Source organism: Poromitra crassiceps (genome assembly GCF_964638095.1).
Source record: "Poromitra crassiceps genome assembly, chromosome: 3".
Classification (NCBI taxonomy): domain Eukaryota; kingdom Metazoa; phylum Chordata; class Actinopteri; order Beryciformes; family Melamphaidae; genus Poromitra; species Poromitra crassiceps.
The window spans coordinates 25,714,893-25,737,240 of NC_139625.1; the positions used below are offsets into that span (position 1 = coordinate 25,714,893).

The window sequence follows — 22,348 nt, forward strand, 5'->3', positions numbered from 1 at the left end:
AATGCTGCCATCTGCTGATTCGCAACGTAATTCCGTCTGAGGTCCAGCCCCTGAGCCCCACCTCTCCGCCTCTCTGGGGTGGGATAGCAGAATCCGGGTTCCCATTGGTTAATATCGTCTTCCTATAAATTCTAAGAGGTATCCGATTGGTTATCAGGTTCAACAGTTCTGCCCCTTATCATCATCCTGCCCACTGTCGAATCTGAAGCTACGTTCAATGCTATTCCTGAAAGTTAATACGGTCATTCTTAGCTGTGGTACAGCTTTGTAGATTGAGTGTACGTCGCTACCACCGATTGCCAGGTCCCCCGTGCAATAAACTTTGTTTTTTTTTAGGACCACTCTCTTCTTGTCAAGAGACTGATCTGCATCACAGAGAACGGACTGGACTGCCAGGCACAGCGATGTCAGCTCAAATCATAAGTGGTAAAGAGGTTTCGGCGTGAGTATCTGATTTTACCCATGATGCACATTTACGCATGCACCACCACTGACCAAATTGATCCAGTGGCCAAAAACCATGTTGGCTTACTAGGCAGCTAACGTTAACTAGCTAACTTGTTTGGCGATGTCTGGAGTTCAATGTTATATTCGTCCTGTATTCTGCACATGTTGCATGCCACTGTCTGGTGTTGGGCTGGTTTGAAAATAATCTGTTTAGCTTGTGCTTGCAACAGAACAGACAGACTTGAGTGAGTGAGTACATGCTGTTGTTGGCCACGTGCAACAGGTGATGATAATCAGGCTCACTAAACCAAACCAATTTGACAGATGAGAGGGAAAACTTCTAACATTGCATGGGACAATTATTATTATGCACCATATCCTGACAGATTTGTGGCTTAGTTTTGGAAAGGTATATCACTTTGACCTTTGACTAACAAATTTAGAATTTGGCTCTAACTCTAAATCTATAAAGGCAGGTCATAGTTCTTTGCCAAATTGATTGCAGATCTTGTAGTATTATGCAACAGGCTCAGCTGCAATGTGGCTTTTGCCCTGTTGCTTCAGTGACCTCAAGTGGTGAGGCTAACAAAAATGCACTAATGGGATTGTTATAGTAAATTATTGATTGATGCTTATTAATTGGTTGTTGATCATTATCGACTCTGTTCCATAAATCATCTATGGCTCTTCTAAGATGTATTTTGTGGACTATGCTCTCCATCATGCAGAGCATTCCTGTATAGGGAGATAACATGTATTTTGTCTTGTGACTAGACCAAGGTTGTATTGTCTCTTATGAAGGATCAAGCTAACTGTGGAAATATACTAGAACTTGTATGAGCTAATGGAATTTCACAGCAGAGATCAGGGTGGGGAGGGCACCCTACTATCACTATATGAGAGTGTGAAGATGAGAGCTTGAGGGTCTCCTGATGTAAGCGTTTTGACTGTCAGGGAGACTGTGCACAGATGTAAACATGTGGAATAAAATCCTCCTATATACACTTTGGGCAACTCATTATTGATGGATCAACAAGGCATTTCAACTATTTTTCCATTACAGGATCCAAAACTAAGTTTCAAAATTCTTATAAGATGCTATTAAAATGTAATATAGTGCGTGTAACTTGAGTACTACACTCTACAAATGGGTGCTTATATGTTTTAGCTTGTTAAAACTTGTTTACTCTGCCCAAGTACTGGTGATTGCCAAAAGGTTGGGCACTTCCAAATATGTGTTGAAAAGACAAAACCTTTCCTATGACATACCAGAGAAAAGTGCAACTAAAAGAGTAACAGTGGCATCATGCTTGTCACAAGACTGGACTGCCTTGTGGGGGGAAAACTGGACTGTTAACTGGCCCCTCCAGCACTCATTAGTTAATTATTCCATGCAGCAGGATGATCTGTGGTCTGTTCAGCATCTCCATTCATCCCTTCAATATAGGAGGATGATTTGCATTCATCAGCTCACAAGTAGGAACAAAAGCTCACATGCAAGTCAGTGTCAGGAAAGAAAAGAAAAATAAATGTATTGGGCGGCTGTAGCTCAGGAGGTAGAGCGGGTCGTCCACTAATCGCTTTGGATAAAAGATGGTTCGATTCCAGGCTCCTCCAGTCTGCATGTCGAGTTGTCCTTGGGCAAGACACTGAACCCCAAATTGCTCCCGTTGGTGTGCCAGCACCCTGCGTGGTAACCTGCCGCCATCCATCGGTGTGTGAATGTGTGAATGTACCTACTGACTGTAAAGCGCTTTGGATAAAAGCGCTATATAAATGCAGGCCATTTTATTGGTTTACATACAATGACTGAGTTAAGAAATAGAAATGTCTTGGTTTACAATGCGTTTTGTGCCAGACAGTGATATTCATGGGTCATGGCTGAGGATGGTTCTGCAAGCAATTAGCCAAAAGTCTGTTTTCCAGACATGCTCAGTTGGCACATTGACCTTAATCAGAGTACAACTATATTGCATGAATGTTCCTTTGTTTATAGGGATATGACCTAGTTGATCAGTGACTAGGCATTGATAACCCCTAGTACTTTCTAACACAACAGGCTATTTTATCAATCCTTATTGTCAGGAAGATTGTAGTAACTTATAATGCAAGATCTTATATTGTTTTGTTTCATAAAGTGAGGGGGGGGGGGGGGGGGTTGTCTTCATCGTTCTTTCTCTATAGTGTTTTGTTTTTCTCTAGTTTTCTGTATAAACAGAAAGCATCTCTGACATGGGAAAATGTGGGTCATATGGCCTATGCGACAAAGTTGCAGGTATAGGTCTATGGATTGTATTGTTTGGACTAAGTTACACTATTGCTGTGTCATTGTTTGACTACAGTGGGTTAGCTCAAAGAGCAACACACGGGGGTGGGGGGGGGTTAGGGGACAGCCTGTCAGGAGACACACTGTTGGACAATTATACACTACTAACTGTACACAATACATGTATCATAGTGCATATCTTTTAGCATCATTGGTCAAAAAACACACTCAGGGTAGGTTAATAGGAACAAACTTCCAATTTGCCCAAATTAGTGTCACTCCATTGTGTCACACCTTCGCAATCAATGGCACATGCTGTATGCTGCTGCAGCCTATTTCATCATTACTGCCAATGTTATTCATGTGATGCACAAGGAAAGTGTGACTCCTCTAAGCCAATTTTGTAGTCTAAAGCTGAGGTTTAAACAGGATTACCAGACTAGCTTTTGATCCCACATTTTGTTCTCATTCAAAATGAGTAAAATGAACAAAGCAGATTTGATGTGATTTATTGCATCACAGAATATAAAAATTAAATTGACTTGTATTTATTTGTTAGTACCTTTTATATGTCAACAGGATTGCCAAGAGCTTGCATTACTTTTTAATCACTATCAGCTAAAGTCCAGTTAGTACCTCTGTATCGCTGCCATCTAGCTTGTCTAATGCCTTATGCCCAGTAGTTGCATGTCTGTTCTCCTCAGAGTATTGGAATGTTTCCCAATGTCCACACTGTTAAACTGATGTTGATAATGCATTACAATAAAGACCGGAAAAGGGAGGGACCATTCACCTGAACTGACCCCTATGATGACCTGGTTTAGCATGAATTATAATGGCTATCACTGTGTAATACTGCCGTACTAGCAGCCAAGCTGCCAGTCCATGGTTTGATATCTTATATTCAAAATGTTTACCTTTCCAACAAGATGGGCCAAATGGCATTTAAATGTGCACTAACTGTGGGAATAACCTTGTCACTGTACTGAGACTAAAGCCACATCCTATTCCATTCTGTTGTCTTGTGCTCTCAGGCAGGTGAGGGAGAGGCTGAAGAAGGAGGTGCAGCAGATGAAGGCTCAGGATCCCAACTTCAGACCCGGCCTGGTGGTTCTGCAGGTAAGGATCCCAACTTCAGACCCGGCCTGGTGGTTCTGCAGGTAAGGATCCCAACTTCAGACCCGGCCTGGTGGTTCTCCAGGTAAGGATCCCAACTTCAGACCCGGCCTGGTGGTTCTGCAGGTAAGGATCCCAACTTCAGACCCGGCCTGGTGGTTCTCCAGGTAAGGATCCCAACTTCAGACCCGGCCTGGTGGTTCTCCAGGTAAGGATCCCAACTTCAGACCCGGCCTGGTGGTTCTCCAGGTAAGGATCCCAACTTCAGACCCGGCCTGGTGGTTCTCCAGGTAAGGATCCCAACTTCAGACCCGGCCTGGTGGTTCTCCAGGTAAGGATCCCAACTTCAGACCCGGCCTGGTGGTTCTGCAGGTAAGGATCCCAACTTCAGACCCGGCCTGGTGGTTCTGCAGGTAAGAGTGAGACAGGATTCATTATTGTATGGATGCTTTTACTGGCTAATTTTGCTACGTGCTTTCCCATGGCTTGCCCCTGCCAGGTCAGCAGGTAAGGATTTGGATGGTTTGTGTGTCCTTTAGCAGGTCTGAGTGTGTGCTGCATGGAGACACGGAGTATGAATGTTTCCTTTTCCACTACCAGAGTAAAGTAACAAGTCTGTGGTTGTAGACGGAGACAGTCTTTTAGCCTGATGTTTCAGCGCCATGGAGCTCAATTTATGGGTGTGTTTGCAGGTGGGAGACCGAGATGATTCCAATCTGTACATCAGCATGAAGCTGAAAGCAGCGGCTGAGGTAAACGGATTTAATGTGTTCATAACATCCCGCTTTCAGTGGACACCGGTTGCAATCCTGATAGCTTTTAGCTCTAAACTCTTTCTCTTTGCACACAGATTGGAATAAATGCCACACATGTGAGACTTCCCAAGACGGCAACAGAGGAGGAGGTGAGAATGATTCTGTCCACGCACGCACACGCACACACAAACACACACACACACACACACACACACACACACAGTTAACACTTAGTAAATGGAATACTGTGTCTGTCAAAGACATGTACGTTAGGGTTAATACTTCTGAGTTAACATGGCGGCGTGCACAGGCAGCGGCTTGGCTCTCCCTGGAGTGACTAAATTTCATTTGTACAACTATTCAATGACAATAAAGACATTCTTCTTCTACTGTGTGTACACGAGAGTGAAGAAAAGAGTAATTTGCCTTCCTTGTCTGTAGGTTCTCCACAGTGTCAGAGAGGTGAACGAGAACTCGGCGGTCCACGGTCTCATCGTCCAGCTGCCCTTGGACTCCATCCACAAGATGGACACGGAGAAGGTGACCAACGCCGTGGCCCCAGAGAAGGATGTCGACGGGTAAGAACCAGCATCAACTCAAGACGAGGGTGTCCATCTTGTCAATTATACTGAAAGTGTGCGGCTTCCTCTTGAATTGCGCTTCTCGAGATTATTGGGACCCATATATATCCACACAAATACCACTGATCCAGACATCATGTGTGAGAGCAGATAATATGTAAAGAAAGGCCTTTGGTTGATAGAACTCAGTTCTTCATTCACCTCGCTAAATTATTCTATTGATTTATGTTGTTCGGAAAGGACTGCAGAACTTCTTCTCTGTTGCCTTTGGGCTGACTCAGATCCTCCCATTGTTAGATAGCATCAAGTTGCGATGTTCGTGCATTCCATTGCATTCTGCTCTATTGAGCCTACTGTTGATAGAGAAATGTGTATCTTAGCCTCTTCTACGATGCTTCTCCCTGTATGTTTGATGGAAGTCTGCAAAATGCTGAGTCCGCAAAGAACGTTGGCTCTTGATATATTAATTGTTTTTGTTTGTTTGTTTGTTTGTTTGTTTTTTGCTGTTAAAATTTCCATTGCATCTGTACTGCATCTGTATCTTAATGTGACGTCTAAGTTTGGCAATTATCTGTTTGGAATAAGAAAAATACACCACAACAACAAAATGGGGCCAGAAATGCGATAATTGTTTCATAACAGCTGCTTCAAGTCCCTCAATAAGAACGAGTATACCAGTGATGAGACTATTGATTTCTTTCATCTAGTAAACTATTCTAGTTCCATCTAGTCAAATAGTCATGATTTGATCTCCATAGCTTGTATTTAGGCCATATAAATCCCATTTTTATATAGTTTAAAATTTCAAATTGTTCAGTTGAGTGTGTTTTGACGCGTTTATAGACTGACCAGCATCAATGCAGGGAAGCTCTCTCGTGGGGACCTGGGTGACTGCTTCATCCCCTGCACCCCAAACGGCTGCATGGAGCTTATCAGACAGACTGGTAAGTATAACATTTAACACCCACACTTAAAGATCTGAGTCTGTGTCCTGGCAATATCTGGCGCTAATAATTGACTGCCCTGTCCGCTTCTTTGCAGGCGTGTCCGTAGCGGGGAAGAGAGCGGTGGTGATCGGCCGCAGCAAGATAGTAGGTGCACCGATGCACGACCTGCTGCTGTGGAACCACGCCACCGTCACCACCTGTCACTCCAAGACCGTCGATCTGGCCGGAGAGGTAAACCGGCAACACGGCGCAGACCCACCTCCAGATTGGAGATGTCTGATTTGTAATGCCCGAGCAAGCAGGACATCATATCGATGCATTAGGATTCTGTCGTGCGGTAGGTCATGTCTCTTTTTTTGTTTTGTTTTGATTTGTCCATTGCTGTCTCTGCTCAGGTGGGCAGAGCAGACATCCTGGTGGTCGGCATTGGCAAAGCAGAGATGGTGAAGGGAGAGTGGATCAAGAAGGGAGCAGTGGTCATAGACTGCGGCATCAATCACATTCCAGGTTGGCATCCCCAGGCTTTTTGCTCAACTTCAGTGGCGTTTGCTGAAATCAGAGACTGTATAAAAGAGATGGACGGAGTGTGTGTGACGCGTCTCTGATTGGTTTGTGGACTCCCGTTTTTAATACCGCATTCAAGACAACTGGACCGCTGGAAGTTTCAACACGGAACCTCGGCCCCGGGCAGATTTGCGTTCACGCTGCACTTCCCGTTCGGAGGGAACAACCAAACACAGGCTATAGGTTCCTATCGGTTGCTAAAAGCAACTTGTGTAGCATTGTAGCTACGTACTCGCTAACAATGCTAACCGAATAGTGAATTTCACATATTGCTCTAATCAGAGCGAAACATAGATGACACAAACACATATTAATGTTACATAATTAAGACATAAAACTTTGTTAAAACGTTAACAAACGTCTTTATAATAATTCTGTGAACGAACCATTAACGATACAAGTCACCATTTTGAGGTGGCTATGACGTCAACTCGGACAAAGCGGAGCTCTGAGTCTGGATGATACCCAAATTTCCGAGCTGTAATTCCCACCTGGACGACCGTAGGCTGTAAACATGTTTGTTTATGCTGTAAAGTTGGGCATTTTAACATGTGGGTGAATGGGGATTTACTCTCTTTTGCAGCCAGCCTCAAGTGGCCATTTGAGGAGATGCAGTTTTTGGTGCTTCATCATTGGTGTCATTGCGACCAAGCGAAGCTGCCCCCTTGGTTGAAAGCCAAAAAAGTGAGTTGTTTGGTATTGACCTCATGGCTTCTCATTGCCTCTTTCAGATGAGAGTAAGGCCAGTGGGAAGCGGGTGGTGGGCGACGTCCACTACTCCTCAGCCAAGGAGCAGGCCGGCTTCATCACCCCGGTGCCAGGTGGTGTGGGACCCATGACTGTGGCCATGCTGATGGGGGTAAGGTCCATCCGTATAGCGAATCCTGATTTGCTTAATTTAATTTAATTGCTGGCATGCATTAGGCAAGATTGGGGTTGAACATTTATAGTTATTGTCTAGAAATGGAAGTGATGTAATTAATTCCTCTTAGATTCATGTAATCAGATGTTAAGTCAAAGTGTGTGTGTGTGTGTGTGTGTGTGTGTGTGTGTGTGTGTGTGTGTGTGTGTGTGTGCATGTGTATGTGTGTTTGTGTAGAACACGGTGTTGAGCGCCAAGCGTTTCCTGGAGAGCCATCAGCCAGGGAAGTGGGGCATTTCTTACACCAAGCTCAACCTCCAGAAGCCTGTGCCAAGGTCGGTACCCCCCCCCACACACACACACACACACACACAGGGTATCTCCCCCCCCCCCTCCCCCCCAGGGTACCCCCCCCCCCCCCACAGGGTTTGTGCATTGAAAGATAGCAAGTGGGGCCCTTTACCCCACATTAGCAAACATTAGAATGTGTTCCTTGCTTCTCCTGTATTCTGATCTCTGTGCGTGTGCGTGCGCATGCGTGTGTCACTCCAACAGTGACATTGTGATTTCCCGCTCCTGCGTCCCCAAGCCCATTGACTGTGTAGCAAGGGAGGTGGGTCTGCTCTCCGACGAGGTGGAGCTGTATGGCAAGACCAAGGCCAAAGTCCAGCTGGGTATCATCAAACGCCTGCAGGCCCAGCCGGACGGCAAATACGTGGTGGTCACTGGGTATGCTGCTACCCTGTATTTAGAACTGATGGGTTGCATTCTGTCGATTTTTCTAGTGTTTCTGTCGCATTTTCTGGGAAAATGTATCATCCTCTGCACTTTTCTCCATAGTTTAATTGAGCAGTAACAATATGGACATGGCTGACGAGGTTTTGTGTCCACAGCATCACGCCCACGCCCCTGGGCGAGGGGAAGAGCACCACCACCATCGGCTTGGTCCAGGCTCTGGGAGCCCACATGAAGCTGAACGTGTTCGCTTGCGTCCGGCAGCCTTCCCAGGGGCCCACCTTCGGCATTAAAGGCCAGTGCCGGAAACACTTAGTGGGAGGGTAAATGGATTGCAAGCTGTTAAAAAAACATTTTTCACTAGTAGTTTTGTCTTCTCTCCTACAGGTGGTGCTGCAGGAGGCGGATATTCCCAAGTCATTCCGATGGAGGAGGTACTGCATTGCTCTTTAGAAAGTCAGAAATTGCTGTAGTTGATATAAAAATACCAGGGCATTAATTATACCAAGGCCAAAGAGGCCAGTGCCGTGGATGTCCTGAAGTGTGGCCGTAATGCCCCTTCTACAATTAACTACCCACATGGCCGGTTTGGCATGCCTTGTTTCCAACTGGCCGTTAAAAGAATGTTGTGGATTTCGTCATTTAAAACTGCATGCGATGCAGCAAATAAACAAAAACACTATCAGTTGCAGTAGGTTCCTTATACGAGGCGTTTAGGGAACCTTGGTCTTATACGAGGCGTATAGGGAACCTTGGTCTTATACGAGTCGTTTAGGGAACCTTGGTCTTATACGAGGCGTATAGGGAACCTTGGTCTTATACGAGGCGTATAGGGAACCTTGGTCTTATACGAGGCGTATAGGGAACCTTGGTCTTATACGAGGCGTATAGGGAACCTTGGTCTTATACGAGGCGTATAGGGAACCTTGGTCTTATACGAGGCGTATAGGGAACCTTGGTAAATTGTAGTGTCTCGTCTACTGATAGGCAGACGCTGTGAGGCATTTAGGGGACATCTGTCATTTGTAGGTGCAGAAAAGAACCTGGGGTTTCACTTAGGTCATGTGTTACTGGACATGTAACTAACTTTGCAGTCTGGGCTATCTTACATGTGCTGTATCACACTACTACAGCACTTCATTTTTCTATTAGGAGGATATTTATTTTGTTGAGGAAAAACCATTGGTTTTGACCTTCGTGCCCTACATTTGGCCACGATGCCCAAATAAATGTGTATTTATCAAAGGCCAAAATGGCCTTGCCCTAAAAATGACTTAATTCCATGCCTGAAATACAAAGACAGGGTTTCATTTAACATAATGTGTGTATTGATTTCAGTTCAACCTCCATCTCACCGGTGATATCCACGCCATCACTGCTGCCAACAACTTGGTGGCTGCTGCCATCGACGCCCGTATGTTCCATGAGTCCACCCAGTCTGACAAGGTAATACTCTCTTTTTCTCAGTGGGTTTATCAAAAAAGTCACACTGCCTACAAGTTGATCGGTGGGTTGTGAATATTTTGTTCCTCTCTATGTCCCCTCAGGCTCTCTACAACCGCTTGGTTCCCCTCAGCGGAGGCCAGAGGCAATTCTCGCCCATCCAGATCAACAGACTAAAAGTAAAAAATCACATCGTAGACTTGTGGGCTTTTGTGTATCTCACAGTTAAGATCGCAGGGAACATTTGTTATTTTAAGTTTCTCTGTGTTGTTTAGAAACTGGGCATTGAGAAGACTGATCCCGCCACTTTGACTGAGGAGGAGATCACCCGCTTTGCCCGCCTGGACATGGACCCTGACTCCATCACCTGGCAGAGAGGTATGAACATCAGACGTCTCCTCCTCCTCATCATCATCATCATTTACCTCACTAGGTCTATGTCTTTGTGCAGGGGTGTGCACACTTTTTTGAATGGGGGCCAGATTAGATAATGGGAAAATACCTGGGGGCCAGCAGCTTCTCACATCATATGGGTTATTTAAAAAAAAATATCACAGAGAATACAATTGAAGCTAGTCTAAGCATTTTTTTCCAGTGCCATAATATTAGTCCTTAAATCAATAGTTCAATAGGCTGTTTTACTTTATCCACCTGTTGACTGCCAGACAATCGCTGGTATGAAATCGGTCCGTGGGCCACAATTGGCCCCCAGGCCGGACTTTGGACATGGCTAAGTGTATTAGCTCATGCTTTAAAGTTTATTGATGAAAAACACATTTGGTGTTTGTGTGTCGTTCCAGTGGTGGATACCAATGACCGTTTCCTAAGGAAGGTCACTATTGGCCAGGCGCCCACTGAAAAGGGACACACAAGAGAGGTAAGGACTTAAAATCCACAAAGGTATCTCTTATTCATTCCAAGCATGGGTTCCCAAAGCAGGGTCCAGGGCCCTTGAAAGGGTTCCTGGGAGTCCGCAGCAAATTGTTGCATTTCACTTCAATTTGATTCACCGAAGGTTTAGCAACAAGAGAATAAGAATGACCGTTTCACTGTCCCCACCATATCATTCTGTCATATTTAGCAACAAAAACTGAAATAGCGTATTAGGGAAAACTCTTATTATCAAATGGTGACCAATGTCTAATGCTCATCTATTTAGGGCTCCATCCTTGACATTAAAAAGGGCATTTCTAATCTTTTTATCTTTCTCACCGTATACAGAATGTACCGTCTCTGATCCCTTTTTGCTACATTGACGTGATGATGACGTGCACTTGCGCTCCCCTCCACCTCTGTCCTCCAGGCCCAGTTTGACATCACGGTGGCCAGTGAGATCATGGCAGTGTTGGCCCTCACCACCAGTTTAGAGGACATGCGGCAGCGCCTGGCCAACATGGTAGTGGCCACCAACCGCAGCGGGCAGCCCATCACCACCGAAGACCTGGTCAGTTCTGTAGCCTGCAGTCTCCTCCCTCTGCACCTCTCAGTCACGTGTCTCTATATTTACATTGTAGATAAACTCTCATATACATGATTTCATTACTGCCACTGGTTAACAGCCATTACACAGGGAGGGTTAATCCACTTGTATGGAAAGGTGCCATTTGATCTAGTCACTTTGTGAAGTTGTTCTTATTCTGATGACATTTGTTCTAGTCACTTTGTGAAGTTGTTCCTATTCTGATGACATTTGTTCTAGTCACTTTGTGAAGTTGTTCTTATTCTGATGACATTTGTTCTAGTCACTTTGTGAAGTTGTTCCTATTCTGATGACATTTGTTCTAGTCACTTTGTGAAGTTGTTCCTATTCTGATGACATTTGTTCTAGTCACTTTGTGAAGTTGTTCCTATTCTGATGACATTTGTTCTAGTCACTTTGTGAAGTTGTTCCTATTCTGATGACATTTGTTCTAGTCACTTTGTGAAGTTGTTCCTTCCTATTCTGATGACATTTGTTCTAGTCACTTTGTGAAGTTGTTCCTATTCTGATGACATTTGTTCTAGTCACTTTGTGAAGTTGTTCCTATTCTGATGACATTTGTTCTAGTCACTTTGTGAAGTTGTTCCTATTCTGATGACATTTGTTCTAGTCACTTTGTGAAGTTGTTCCTATTCTGATGACATTTGTTCTAGTCACTTTGTGAATTAGTTCTTATTCTGATGCCATGTTCTCACTCCACAGGGTGTGAGCGGTGCTCTCGCTGTACTCATGAGAGATGCCATCAAGCCAAACCTAATGCAGACTTTGGAGGTGGGAGAAAGGCGCAGCACGCAGTGTATCTTCTTTTTTCTTTTTTCCCCAGCACGCAGTGTATCACAGAAGACTCGTCGGACCAGAAGAGGCAGTGTGGGAGTAGCACTCAGAAGGGACAGTGTGGGATAGCACTCAGAAGGGACAGGGTGGGAGTAGCACTCAGAAGGGACAGGGTGGGAGTAGCACTCAGAAGGGACAGGTTGGGAGTAGCACTCGGAAGGCACTGTGTAAGAGTAGCACTCAGAAGGGACAGTGTGGGAGTAGCACTCAGAAGGGACAGTGTGGGAGTAGCACTCAGAAGGCACAGTGTGGGAGTAGCACTCAGAAGGGACAGTGTGGGAGTAGCACTCAGAAGGGACAGTGTGGGAGTAGCACTCAGAAGGCACAGTGTGGGAGTAGCACTCAGAAGGGACAGTGTGGGAGTAGCACTCAGAAGGCACAGTGTGGGAGTAGCACTCAGAAGGGACAGTGTGGGAGCAGCACTCAGAAGGGACAGTGTGGGAGTAGCACTCAGAAGGGACAGGGTGGGAGTAGCACTCAGAAGGGACAGTGTGGGAGTAGCACTCAGAAGGGACAGTGTGGGAGTAGCACTCAGAAGGGACAGTGTGGGAGTAGCACTCAGAAGGGACAGTGTGGGAGTAGCACTCAGAAGGGACAGTGTGGGAGTAGCACTCAGAAGGGACAGGGTGGGAGTAGCACTCAGAAGGGACAGTGTGGGAGTATCACTCAGAAGGGACAGTGTGGGAGTAGCACTCAGAAGGGACAGTGTGGGAGTATCACTCAGAAGGGACAGTGTGGGAGTAGCACTCAGAAGGGACAGTGTGGGAGCAGCACTCAGAAGGGACAGTGTGGGAGTATCACTCAGAAGGGACAGTGTGGGAGTATCACTCAGAAGGGACAGTGTGGGAGTAGCACTCAGAAGGCAGTGTGGGAGTAGCACTTCAGACCTTGAACTAAGCTTGACACATATGTATTTGTGCAGTGTTTAGCCTCCCACAAGCTTCTAAAGGCAGTCTCAGACTGTCTGGAGAGGACAGATATTGTTTGCTGGGGGCTGTTTTTCCAAATTGTGAGCTATTTCCCGCTTCCATTCCTCATCTCAGGCAGGAGTGGGTAGAGGAAGTGACTGATTGGTTTGCATTCAGTGAACTGATCTTTTGAAGTCCCCAGTTCCCTTTTAGCCACAGTAAAGTTGTCAAAATGATCTAAATGTCAGTGTGTGCCTCAGATATGACATCGCCTTGAGTGATGTGTTTTGCTTTATCACATGAAAATCATCTCACACAGGGAACTCCTGTGTTCGTCCACGCCGGCCCGTTTGCCAACATTGCCCACGGCAACTCCTCCATCCTGGCAGATAAAATTGCCTTGAAGCTGGTTGGACCCGAGGGCTTCGTAGGTAAGCGGAGTTGAGAAAATAGTTATGTGGCAGCTCTCGTCAAACCTCTACATTTGTGTGCTTGATTTAGTGTTCAGGTGGTCAGGTATTACGCATAATGCTGCAGTGGATCATTTGCCTGTATGGGTGGCTTATGGTAGTGATGCTATAGTGTAGTAGATGTTTTGAGCTTAACACAGCATATGCCATTTGGTGAAGATCGTATCCAAAGCATCTGTTTGCGTATTTGAGAAAAATAAAATAAGGCCATAAACATAAGTGCTTGCTTTTTTTTTATTAAAATACAGCACCCAAATTTAACAGTTTGTCTCAGCTCTCTGAATAAACCCCACCCTGAGAAAAAAAACCAATAAGACTGATGGAGATCTGCTGTTTAGAAAGGATTTCATTGGCATTTCTTTTGACAAGGGGCAATTTAGAATGTTTATGTAGTCAAGTTAAAACCGTCTATATACTTGTAAACTTGAAAATGACTCTAGATTGTCACCAGTGATATTACTCAGTTTTCCTTACAGGTTCTGCTTGCTCATTAAGCCATATCTGTGCCTCACTAACCCTTCTCCATTGTGTCAAACAGTGACGGAGGCTGGTTTCGGTGCCGATATTGGCATGGAGAAGTTCTTCAACATCAAGTGCCGATACTCCGGCCTGAGGCCCCATGTGGTGGTGCTGGTGGCCACCGTCCGAGCCTTGAAGATGCATGGAGGAGGACCGACTGTGAGTTCACTGGGCTTTCCTCAATGCTCCAATACACTGGTTCCCAAACTGGGGTACGCACACCCCTTAGGGGTACATGGAGGTACTACAGAAAAGGGTAAATGGAAACATGTAAGAATAAATCATGAAAATAAATGAAACATTAAAATAAACCTGCTCAGGAGGCACTACCGTAATTGCAACTCTTTCACTACATTTCTTATTTTGTAATGTTATATTCTTTAAAAGGTGAGTTATCATTCATACGTTGGTGAAAACTCTATGCTATAGTTTTCTCTTGCAGTTTTCTAAGCAAAATGTTATCGGGTGAAGGGGGTACTTGGATTCACAAATCAGGGGAAGGGGGTACTGGAGCCAAAACAGTTTGAGAACCACTGTTCTAATAGAATATACTGTATATATACACTATCAGTGATTTAGCCTCTAAAATCACATTTATATAAATTTGTATGTGTGTCCATGGTTCACTACTGTGCATCCTAATCCCACCATCAGCCTTAAGAGCATGCACACATCACGTTAAATATTCCCTGCATTCATTACAGTGTCTCACCCTCCCCCAGTGAATGCCAGTGTCTCACCCTCCCCCAGTGAATGCCAGTGTCTCACCCTGTCCCAGTGAATGCCAGTGTCTCACCCTCCCCCAGTGAATGCCAGTGTCTCATCCTCCCCCAGTGAATGCCAGTGTCTCACCCTCCCCCAGTGAATGCCAGTGTCTCACCCTCCCCCAGTGAATGCCAGTGTCTCACCCTCCCCCAGTGAATGCCAGTGTCTCACCCTCCCCCAGTGAATGCCAGTGTCTCATCCTCCCCCAGTGAATGCCAGTGTCTCACCCTCCCCCAGTGAATGCCAGTGTCTCACCCTCCCCCAGTGAATGCCAGTGTCTCATCCTCCCCCAGTGAATGCCAGTGTCTCACCCTCCCCCAGTGAATGCCAGTGTCTCACCCTCCCCCAGTGAATGCCAATGTGCTGCTGTGAATGGAATTACATTTCCTCCTGTTTGGAGGGCACCAAGCAATAGCTCGTTCATATACTTCTTCGCTCACACAAACAGTTGTTTGCTGCCTGATAATCATGAGGGATTAAAGTGTTTATTGTTGTAAAAAAAGAAGTGGTCTGTTAATCATTTGATTATTTTTTTCTTTCTTTCTTTCTTATTATTTTATTTCATTGTTTTTGCTTTAGGTCACAGCTGGGATGCCATTGCCCAAGGAATACGTGGAGGAGGTAATGCATAAGCCATAAGCCACTCACAGATATGTGTGTGTGTGTGTGTGTGTATGTATGTATATATATATATATATATATATATATATATATATATATATATATATATATATATATATATATATACTTCACCACCCCAATTATAATGCAGAGCGAATCATTCAAGTTCAAAGGCTTTGTATATATTTATGCATATACGTTATATGTTATGCAACACTTTATAAGCAACTACATGAAACTCCCTATAGGCTAAAGTGTGTCTCTGTGTGTGCGCGTGTAAATAGAACCTTGAGCTGCTGGAGAAGGGCTGCAGCAACATGAGGAAGCAGATAGAGAATGCAAAACACTTCGGCGTGCCTGTGGTGGTGGCTGTCAATGCTTTCAAGTAAGTGGTGGATGAGGTGCAGATTGTGTGAGTGTGTTTCTGAAGAAAAGGCTACATTTGTTCATGTAACAAAATGGTAGATAAAGAGAATTTGCAATATTTCTGTTGCACTTGTCTAGGTTCTATCCAAATACGCATGCTCAATATCTCAGCTTTTACCCTCACTTGAATTTGTGTGTCTGTCTCTAACCATCACTGATCTGACCTGCAGGACTGACACAGAGGCAGAGCTGGACTTGATCTGCAGCCTGGCCAAGGCGGCGGGGGCCTTTGACGCTGTGCACTGCTCCCACTGGGCAGAGGGCGGGGCAGGGGCCGTGGCCCTGGGCCAGGCCGTGCAGCGCGCCTCTGACGCCCCCAGCAACTTCAAGTTCCTCTATGATGTGGAGGTACCTCACCTGCTGCACTTTTGTTTTCCTCTACTTCTTCTCTTCTTCCGATTCACTCTTATGCTCTCTCTGCACAAATTACCCATTCAGCCACCTACAGTATCTCTCTTCAGCTGCCTATCTCTCCTCACACTTCAGCTGCCTATCTCTCCTCACACTTCAGCTGCTTATCTCTCCTCACACTTCAGCCACCTATCTCTCCTCACACTTCAGCTGCTTATCTCTCCTCACACTTCAGCTGCCTATCTCTCCTCACACTTCAGCTGCCTATCTCTCCTCACACTTCAGCTGCTTATCTCTCCTCACACTTCAGCTGCCTATCTCTCCTCACACTTCAGCTGCCTATCTCTCCTCACACTTCAGCTGCCTATCTCTCCTCACACTTCAGCTGCTTATCTCTCCTCACACTTCAGCTGCCTATCTCTCCTCACACTTCAGCTGCCTATCTCTCCTCACACTTCAGCTGCTTATCTCTCCTCACACTTCAGCTGCTTATCTCTCCTCACACTTCAGCTGCCTATCTCTCCTCACACTTCAGCTGCTTATCTCTCCTCACACTTCAGCTGCTTATCTCTCCTCACACTTCAGCTGCTTATCTCTCCTCACACTTCAGCTGCCTATCTCTCCTCACACTTCAGCCGCCTATCTCTCCTCACACTTCAGCCACCTATCTCTCCTCACACTTCAGCTGCTTATCTCTCCTCACACTTCAGCTGCCTATCTCTCCTCACACTTCAGCTGCCTATCTCTCCTCACACTTCAGCTGCTTATCTCTCCTCACACTTCAGCTGCCTATCTCTCCTCACACTTCAGCTGCCTATCTCTCCTCACACTTCAGCTGCCTATCTCTCCTCACACTTCAGCTGCTTATCTCTCCTCACACTTCAGCTGCCTATCTCTCCTCACACTTCAGCTGCCTATCTCTCCTCACACTTCAGCTGCTTATCTCTCCTCACACTTCAGCTGCTTATCTCTCCTCACACTTCAGCTGCCTATCTCTCCTCACACTTCAGCTGCTTATCTCTCCTCACACTTCAGCTGCCTATCTCTCCTCACACTTCAGCTGCCTATCTCTCCTCACACTTCAGCTGCTTATCTCTCCTCACACTTCAGCTGCCTATCTCTCCTCACACTTCAGCTGCTTATCTCTCCTCACACTTCAGCTGCTTATCTCTCCTCACACTTCAGCCACCTATCTCTCCTCACACTTCAGCTGCCTATCTCTCCTCACACTTCAGCTGCTTATCTCTCCTCACACTTCAGCTGCCTATCTCTCCTCACACTTCAGCTGCTTATCTCTCCTCACACTTCAGCTGCCTATCTCTCCTCACACTTCAGCCACCTATCTCTCCTCACACTTCAGCTGCTTATCTCTCCTCACACTTCAGCTGCTTATCTCTCCTCACACTTCAGCTGCTTATCTCTCCTCACACTTCAGCCACCTATCTCTCCTCACACTTCAGCTGCCTATCTCTCCTCACACTTCAGCTGCTTATCTCTCCTCACACTTCAGCTGCCTATCTCTCCTCACACTTCAGCTGCCTATCTCTCCTCACACTTCAGCTGCTTATCTGTCCTCACACTTCAGCTGCTTATCTCTCCTCACACTTCAGCTGCCTATCTCTCCTCACACTTCAGCTGCTTATCTCTCCTCACACTTCAGCTGCCTATCTCTCCTCACACTTCAGCTGCCTATCTCTCCTCACACTTCAGCTGCCTATCTCTCCTCACACTTCAGCTGCTTATCTCTCCTCACACTTCAGCTGCCTATCTCTCCTCACACTTCTTAGTCAAAGAAAGGAAATGTACACGGTATTTCTGCACTGGCATGCCAGGAAATGTGTGTATTATTATTTTGTTTGTGATAGGAAATGGAGATATCAACCACCCCCCACCCAGTCCCACTCTGTGAATGAGGCTTTTTGGTGTGAACGTCTCCACTATTACATTGCATTACGTTATGTCATTTAGCAGACATTTTTGTCCAAAGTGACTTAGAATACTATTACAATACTACCTTTCAGGGGATCCAGGGCAGACTAGCTGTCATGCCACACCCTGTGTCTTAATTTACTCAAAAGTACCATGTTGCATAATTCATCAGTCCTCCAGTGAAAATGGGTATCCGTAATAAAACAAAATGGCCTCAAACCTTCTGGTCTTAGCCAGAATCAAGTCTTGTAAATGTATAAATCTTGTCTGGCTGGCATTGATGAACAATAACTTCCTCACAGAATACACTGATGCTAGTGTGTGTATGTTTTTTATTCCACTTTAGCTCCCCATCGCTGACAAAATTCGGATCATCGCCCAGAAGATCTACGGAGCCGACGATATCGAGCTGCTTCCAGAGGCCCAAAAGAAGGTGGAGCGCTACACCAGACAGGTCAGTACCCCTGGGAGTCGAGATGTATTCCTTCTGTGTATTATTCCAGTCTGTATATTGTTGTTAGAGAAAATATAAGTTCCATGTAAGTTAACATGACATGACATCTCACACATCATGACATGACATCTCACACATATAGATTCACCCCAGTGGCATTGAGGACTTCTCTCTTTTGCTGAGACCTTGGGCAGTGCATCGTGTCCAATAACAACTGATAACAGTTTCCCTGTCAGACTCAAGTGGACTAAAATTCCATTCTCTATCAATTGTCAAACATTTTTGTGAGCTGCTCCCATCAAAAGAGATGGTAAATTAACCTGTGAATGCTCAAACAGATTTGCGTTTGTAAAATGTGAGGAGATCCAGGTCCAACAAACTCGATTGTGCTCGTTGCCCCTCAGGGTTTTGCCAATCTTCCCATCTGCATGGCAAAGACGCACCTGTCACTGTCTCACGAAGCGGACAAGAAGGGCGTGCCCACGGGGTTCGTCCTGCCCATCAGAGACATCCGGGCCAGTGTGGGTGCCGGCTTCCTGTTCCCGCTGGTTGGCACGGTAAGCACTCATTCATTCACTTCCACCAAGAACAGCTGTTTACCATGGCACTGTTGCAGTCATGAAGAAATGCAGGTCATTCAGTCAGAGCTGCGACTCTTCACTCCTCTGTACCTGTGCTATCAAACTGTCACAGTGTACAGGACTACATTTTCTACAAATCATGTCCAGTTTTTAACTTTGTTTCATTTTTAATTTACCTCATTGATAAAAGAACATAACATTTCTACTGTGAAAAGTTTACTAGGATCTTCACAAATTGGCTGCAGATTTTCACACAACTCTCATAATCCCCTTCATAATCAAATTACATGACATCACGGCTGCATTACAGTGATGGATGCCATTGCCTGTGTACATAGAGCTGAATTTTGTTTGATCATAAGACAACAAATACTCTTGTGTAAATGTTAACTAGCAAGTGAGGTATCCTATGTTACTGTAGAAGAGATGAAGACAGCTGATGAACCAGAGACCATGTTGCAATGGGATCACACCAGCTGCGACGCCTGCAACAAACAAATGGGGGGAGCTGGCCCCTTGCTTGGATCACGCCCATGTTCAAACTCAACCTTAATTTTGATGTCGACTACGCACCTCTAAAGTTTTGTGACTGCATCTTGCACGGTTTGGATGCTATCGCGCATGTAAAATCATAGGGGCGCGGCCCCCTTGTTCGGATCACGGCCATTTTCGAACTCGACCTTCATTTGTATGTCAACTACACACCTGTAAAGTTTCGTGACTACATCTTGTATTAGTTTCGACGCTATCGTGTTGGCAAAATTGTGTGTGTGGGGGGGGTCCTTAGCTCGGATCACAGCCTTTTTCGAACTCGACCTTCATTTTTATGTCGACTACACACCTGTAAAGTTTCTTGACTGCATCTTGCACGGTTTTGACACCGTCACATTCGCAAAATCTGTCCACAGACATACTAACACCTGGCAAAATGTCCCTTTCTGTCTGTTCCTCCTAGATGCCCACAATCCCCGGCCTGCCCACCAGACCCTGTTTCTATGACATTGACCTGGACCCCGAGACTGAGCAGGTCAATGGGCTCTTCTGAAGTGGGATTCTGCACTGTTGACCAGTAAGGAGGGTCACCCATATACATCCATCTTATACTGGAGTCGCCAGTCACTTATGACAACCATGAACATTTTGATCCTCTCCCCCAACAAACCTTAATGACATCTGTGAGTACTAACTGGAAGCTTTTCTATCTGTAGTTCACATTGTTTTCACTCAGCTACTGAAGAAGAAAAATAATTCATTTCCTCCACCCAGACAGCCACTGATGGCTGAATTAAGGGCCTTAATTAATCACACAACGGTTTTGTTCCCCTTGAGCTTGCTACTATGTGTTCAACGTCCTATTTGCATTCCTTTAAGTTAAATTGCTGGCCGCACATGAAATTTCCATCCTGATGATAATGATGATCATACATTTCAAAGTAGTACTACTGTGAGAGTGAGATCAGGAGTATTGCATCAGGTAGTTGTTTATATTTGTGTCCTGCAACAGTCCACTGTCGTTAATAATGAACTGAACTGACTATGACTTTCATAATAAATGCACTACTAAAAATGAGGCAAAACACAAAAATAATGCTGCCTTTACAAAATGTTTTGTGATAATCTTTGCGCCTCAGATTTTCTATTTTGCTTGTCCTGTATTCTAATAAAATATTTTCACTGCCAAACATTGTTGGAGTAATCGGCACTACTGTGAAACGGAAAATTGTGATGCTGTCATCACAGCATCAGTGGTTTTGACTTTTCTATCAGAAAAGATTGGGAGCGGCCAACATCCATAAATTGACATTTTGGGTATCAGACTTATCGGATGAGGAAGCCCCCAGTCTGGTCGCTTATGGAACAACATTTGTGCAGCCCAGTATCATTGCGCTCTCTAGTTTGTGCCCCAATTCCCTTGAGCAAACATTATTCTACAAACAATCCAGTTATTTGTGGATCACTCAGGATATGGTTGCAGTTCAGGATCCATTTTAACTGTAAGCAAGCCCTTTCCAGTTTTTCTTTTTCTCATTTCTCCTCCACTTTCATGTGTTTCTCTGCTTTAATATTGCAATCTGGGTAGTTAAATGTTATGACAGTGACTGATGACATTCTGACATGACATGCTGGGAGTGGCAAGCACAACACAAATGTGCAATGATGGATCATGATTGTTTTCAGGAAATCAAGGATATTATTAGGATTCGACTCCTAATAATATAATGGATTTTCATGAAATCGTGTCTTAACTGCAGTTTGAAAATGCAAATGAATCTAGAGTAAATAATGTCTTATGTACAGTGTATGGAAATGTATGTGTGCATAGTAACTGTCTACTTGTTTAGTGAGTGGCTGCCTGCAGATCCCTCACAACTTTGTTTGGAACCGTTTGGCACCATGGAGTCTGGACTTCATCAATCTCTATAAGTATCAACCTGTCTCAAGTGTTGATAATTGCACCTTCGTGATGTTCCTCTAAAACAAGATTATGAAATTAACTAATCCAAACAGATTTAAACTATGCTGAAAGTGAAATAATGAAACTGGTACCGAGAATAGACTGATGTGAATCAACTGAATATATACTGCCACCTAGTGGACAAAATTTAAAACAGCTATTTACTGCCGTTGCTGCAGCTTGCCTGCTTCTCCTGAAGTGAAGGTGAGTGCATGTTTCATTTGACACCGAATTTGCCCATTTGCTTTTCATGAATCACTATATCCCTGTTGCTGCCTAACCTGTTCATTTTATGAATGCTTTTCAAAAGTTAAGACCTTTTAATGGCAATTGTAATTATGTGTTGCATCACAGTAGCCTACGTTATTAAGGTGAAGAGTAAAAATCAATTCCACGTTTGTAACCTAGGTTGATTTACCGTGAGAAAAATAGCGTTAACAATGGTTGCAAGCACTGAGCAATTTCTGGAGCTGTAAAACTGCTAGCCCCTTTCAGTACTGTGTTGTCACTGACTGTGTTGTCAGCTCATACACTGACAACAACACCAGGGATGTATTACCGAACGGGACTATAGCCTACTGGGCCCAAGAGCTCAGTGAGCCCATAATCCAGAGCCTCTTCACAGGGCCTACCTTGCCCGGGCCTGGGACCACATTACCCCGTAGCGTAGGGCCTCCAACCCTTTATTTTTTACAAAATGTCCCATAAGTTTATGGACAATTAGCTGGTTAATGTGATTTTGGCTTTAATTTAGTGTACCTGCGCTGCAAATCTTGTGTTGAGACAGGGTCCAAAATGAGCACCAGCCAGTAGCCAAATGCTGGTAAAATATGCAAGTG

The 22,348-nt window shown here is 45.0% G+C and overlaps 1 protein-coding gene across 3 annotated transcripts; it reads left to right on the forward strand.

The window, feature by feature from the left end:
- Window positions 1–346: 346 nt before the first annotated feature.
- LOC310772576 (C-1-tetrahydrofolate synthase, cytoplasmic-like) lies at window positions 347–20,701 on the forward strand (the record flags this gene model as incomplete). 3 transcript variants are annotated; one of them, XM_083632410.1, is made up of 28 exons in its annotated part: window positions 405–442; window positions 3,748–3,796; window positions 4,207–4,242; window positions 4,522–4,581; window positions 4,680–4,733; window positions 5,026–5,162; window positions 6,009–6,109; window positions 6,207–6,343; window positions 6,508–6,619; window positions 7,408–7,535; window positions 7,776–7,873; window positions 8,094–8,267; window positions 8,432–8,568; window positions 8,661–8,707; window positions 9,612–9,719; window positions 9,821–9,895; window positions 9,992–10,094; window positions 10,517–10,593; window positions 11,020–11,160; window positions 11,899–11,967; window positions 13,258–13,369; window positions 13,947–14,086; window positions 15,272–15,313; window positions 15,598–15,698; window positions 15,910–16,087; window positions 18,366–18,473; window positions 18,878–19,030; window positions 20,010–20,701. In XM_083632410.1, the coding sequence occupies 28 exons, from the start codon at window positions 405–407 to the stop codon at window positions 20,097–20,099; spliced, it is 2,805 nt and encodes a 934-aa protein (XP_083488536.1). In that variant the 3' UTR covers window positions 20,100–20,701. The 3 variants fall into 3 exon arrangements, with proteins under 3 accessions (XP_083488534.1, XP_083488536.1, XP_083488535.1); XM_083632408.1 differs by lacking the exon at window positions 4,207–4,242 and having other exon boundaries at window positions 347–442; window positions 3,748–3,832; XM_083632409.1 differs by lacking the exons at window positions 405–442; window positions 3,748–3,796 and having other exon boundaries at window positions 4,218–4,242.
- Window positions 20,702–22,348: the final 1,647 nt, after the last annotated feature.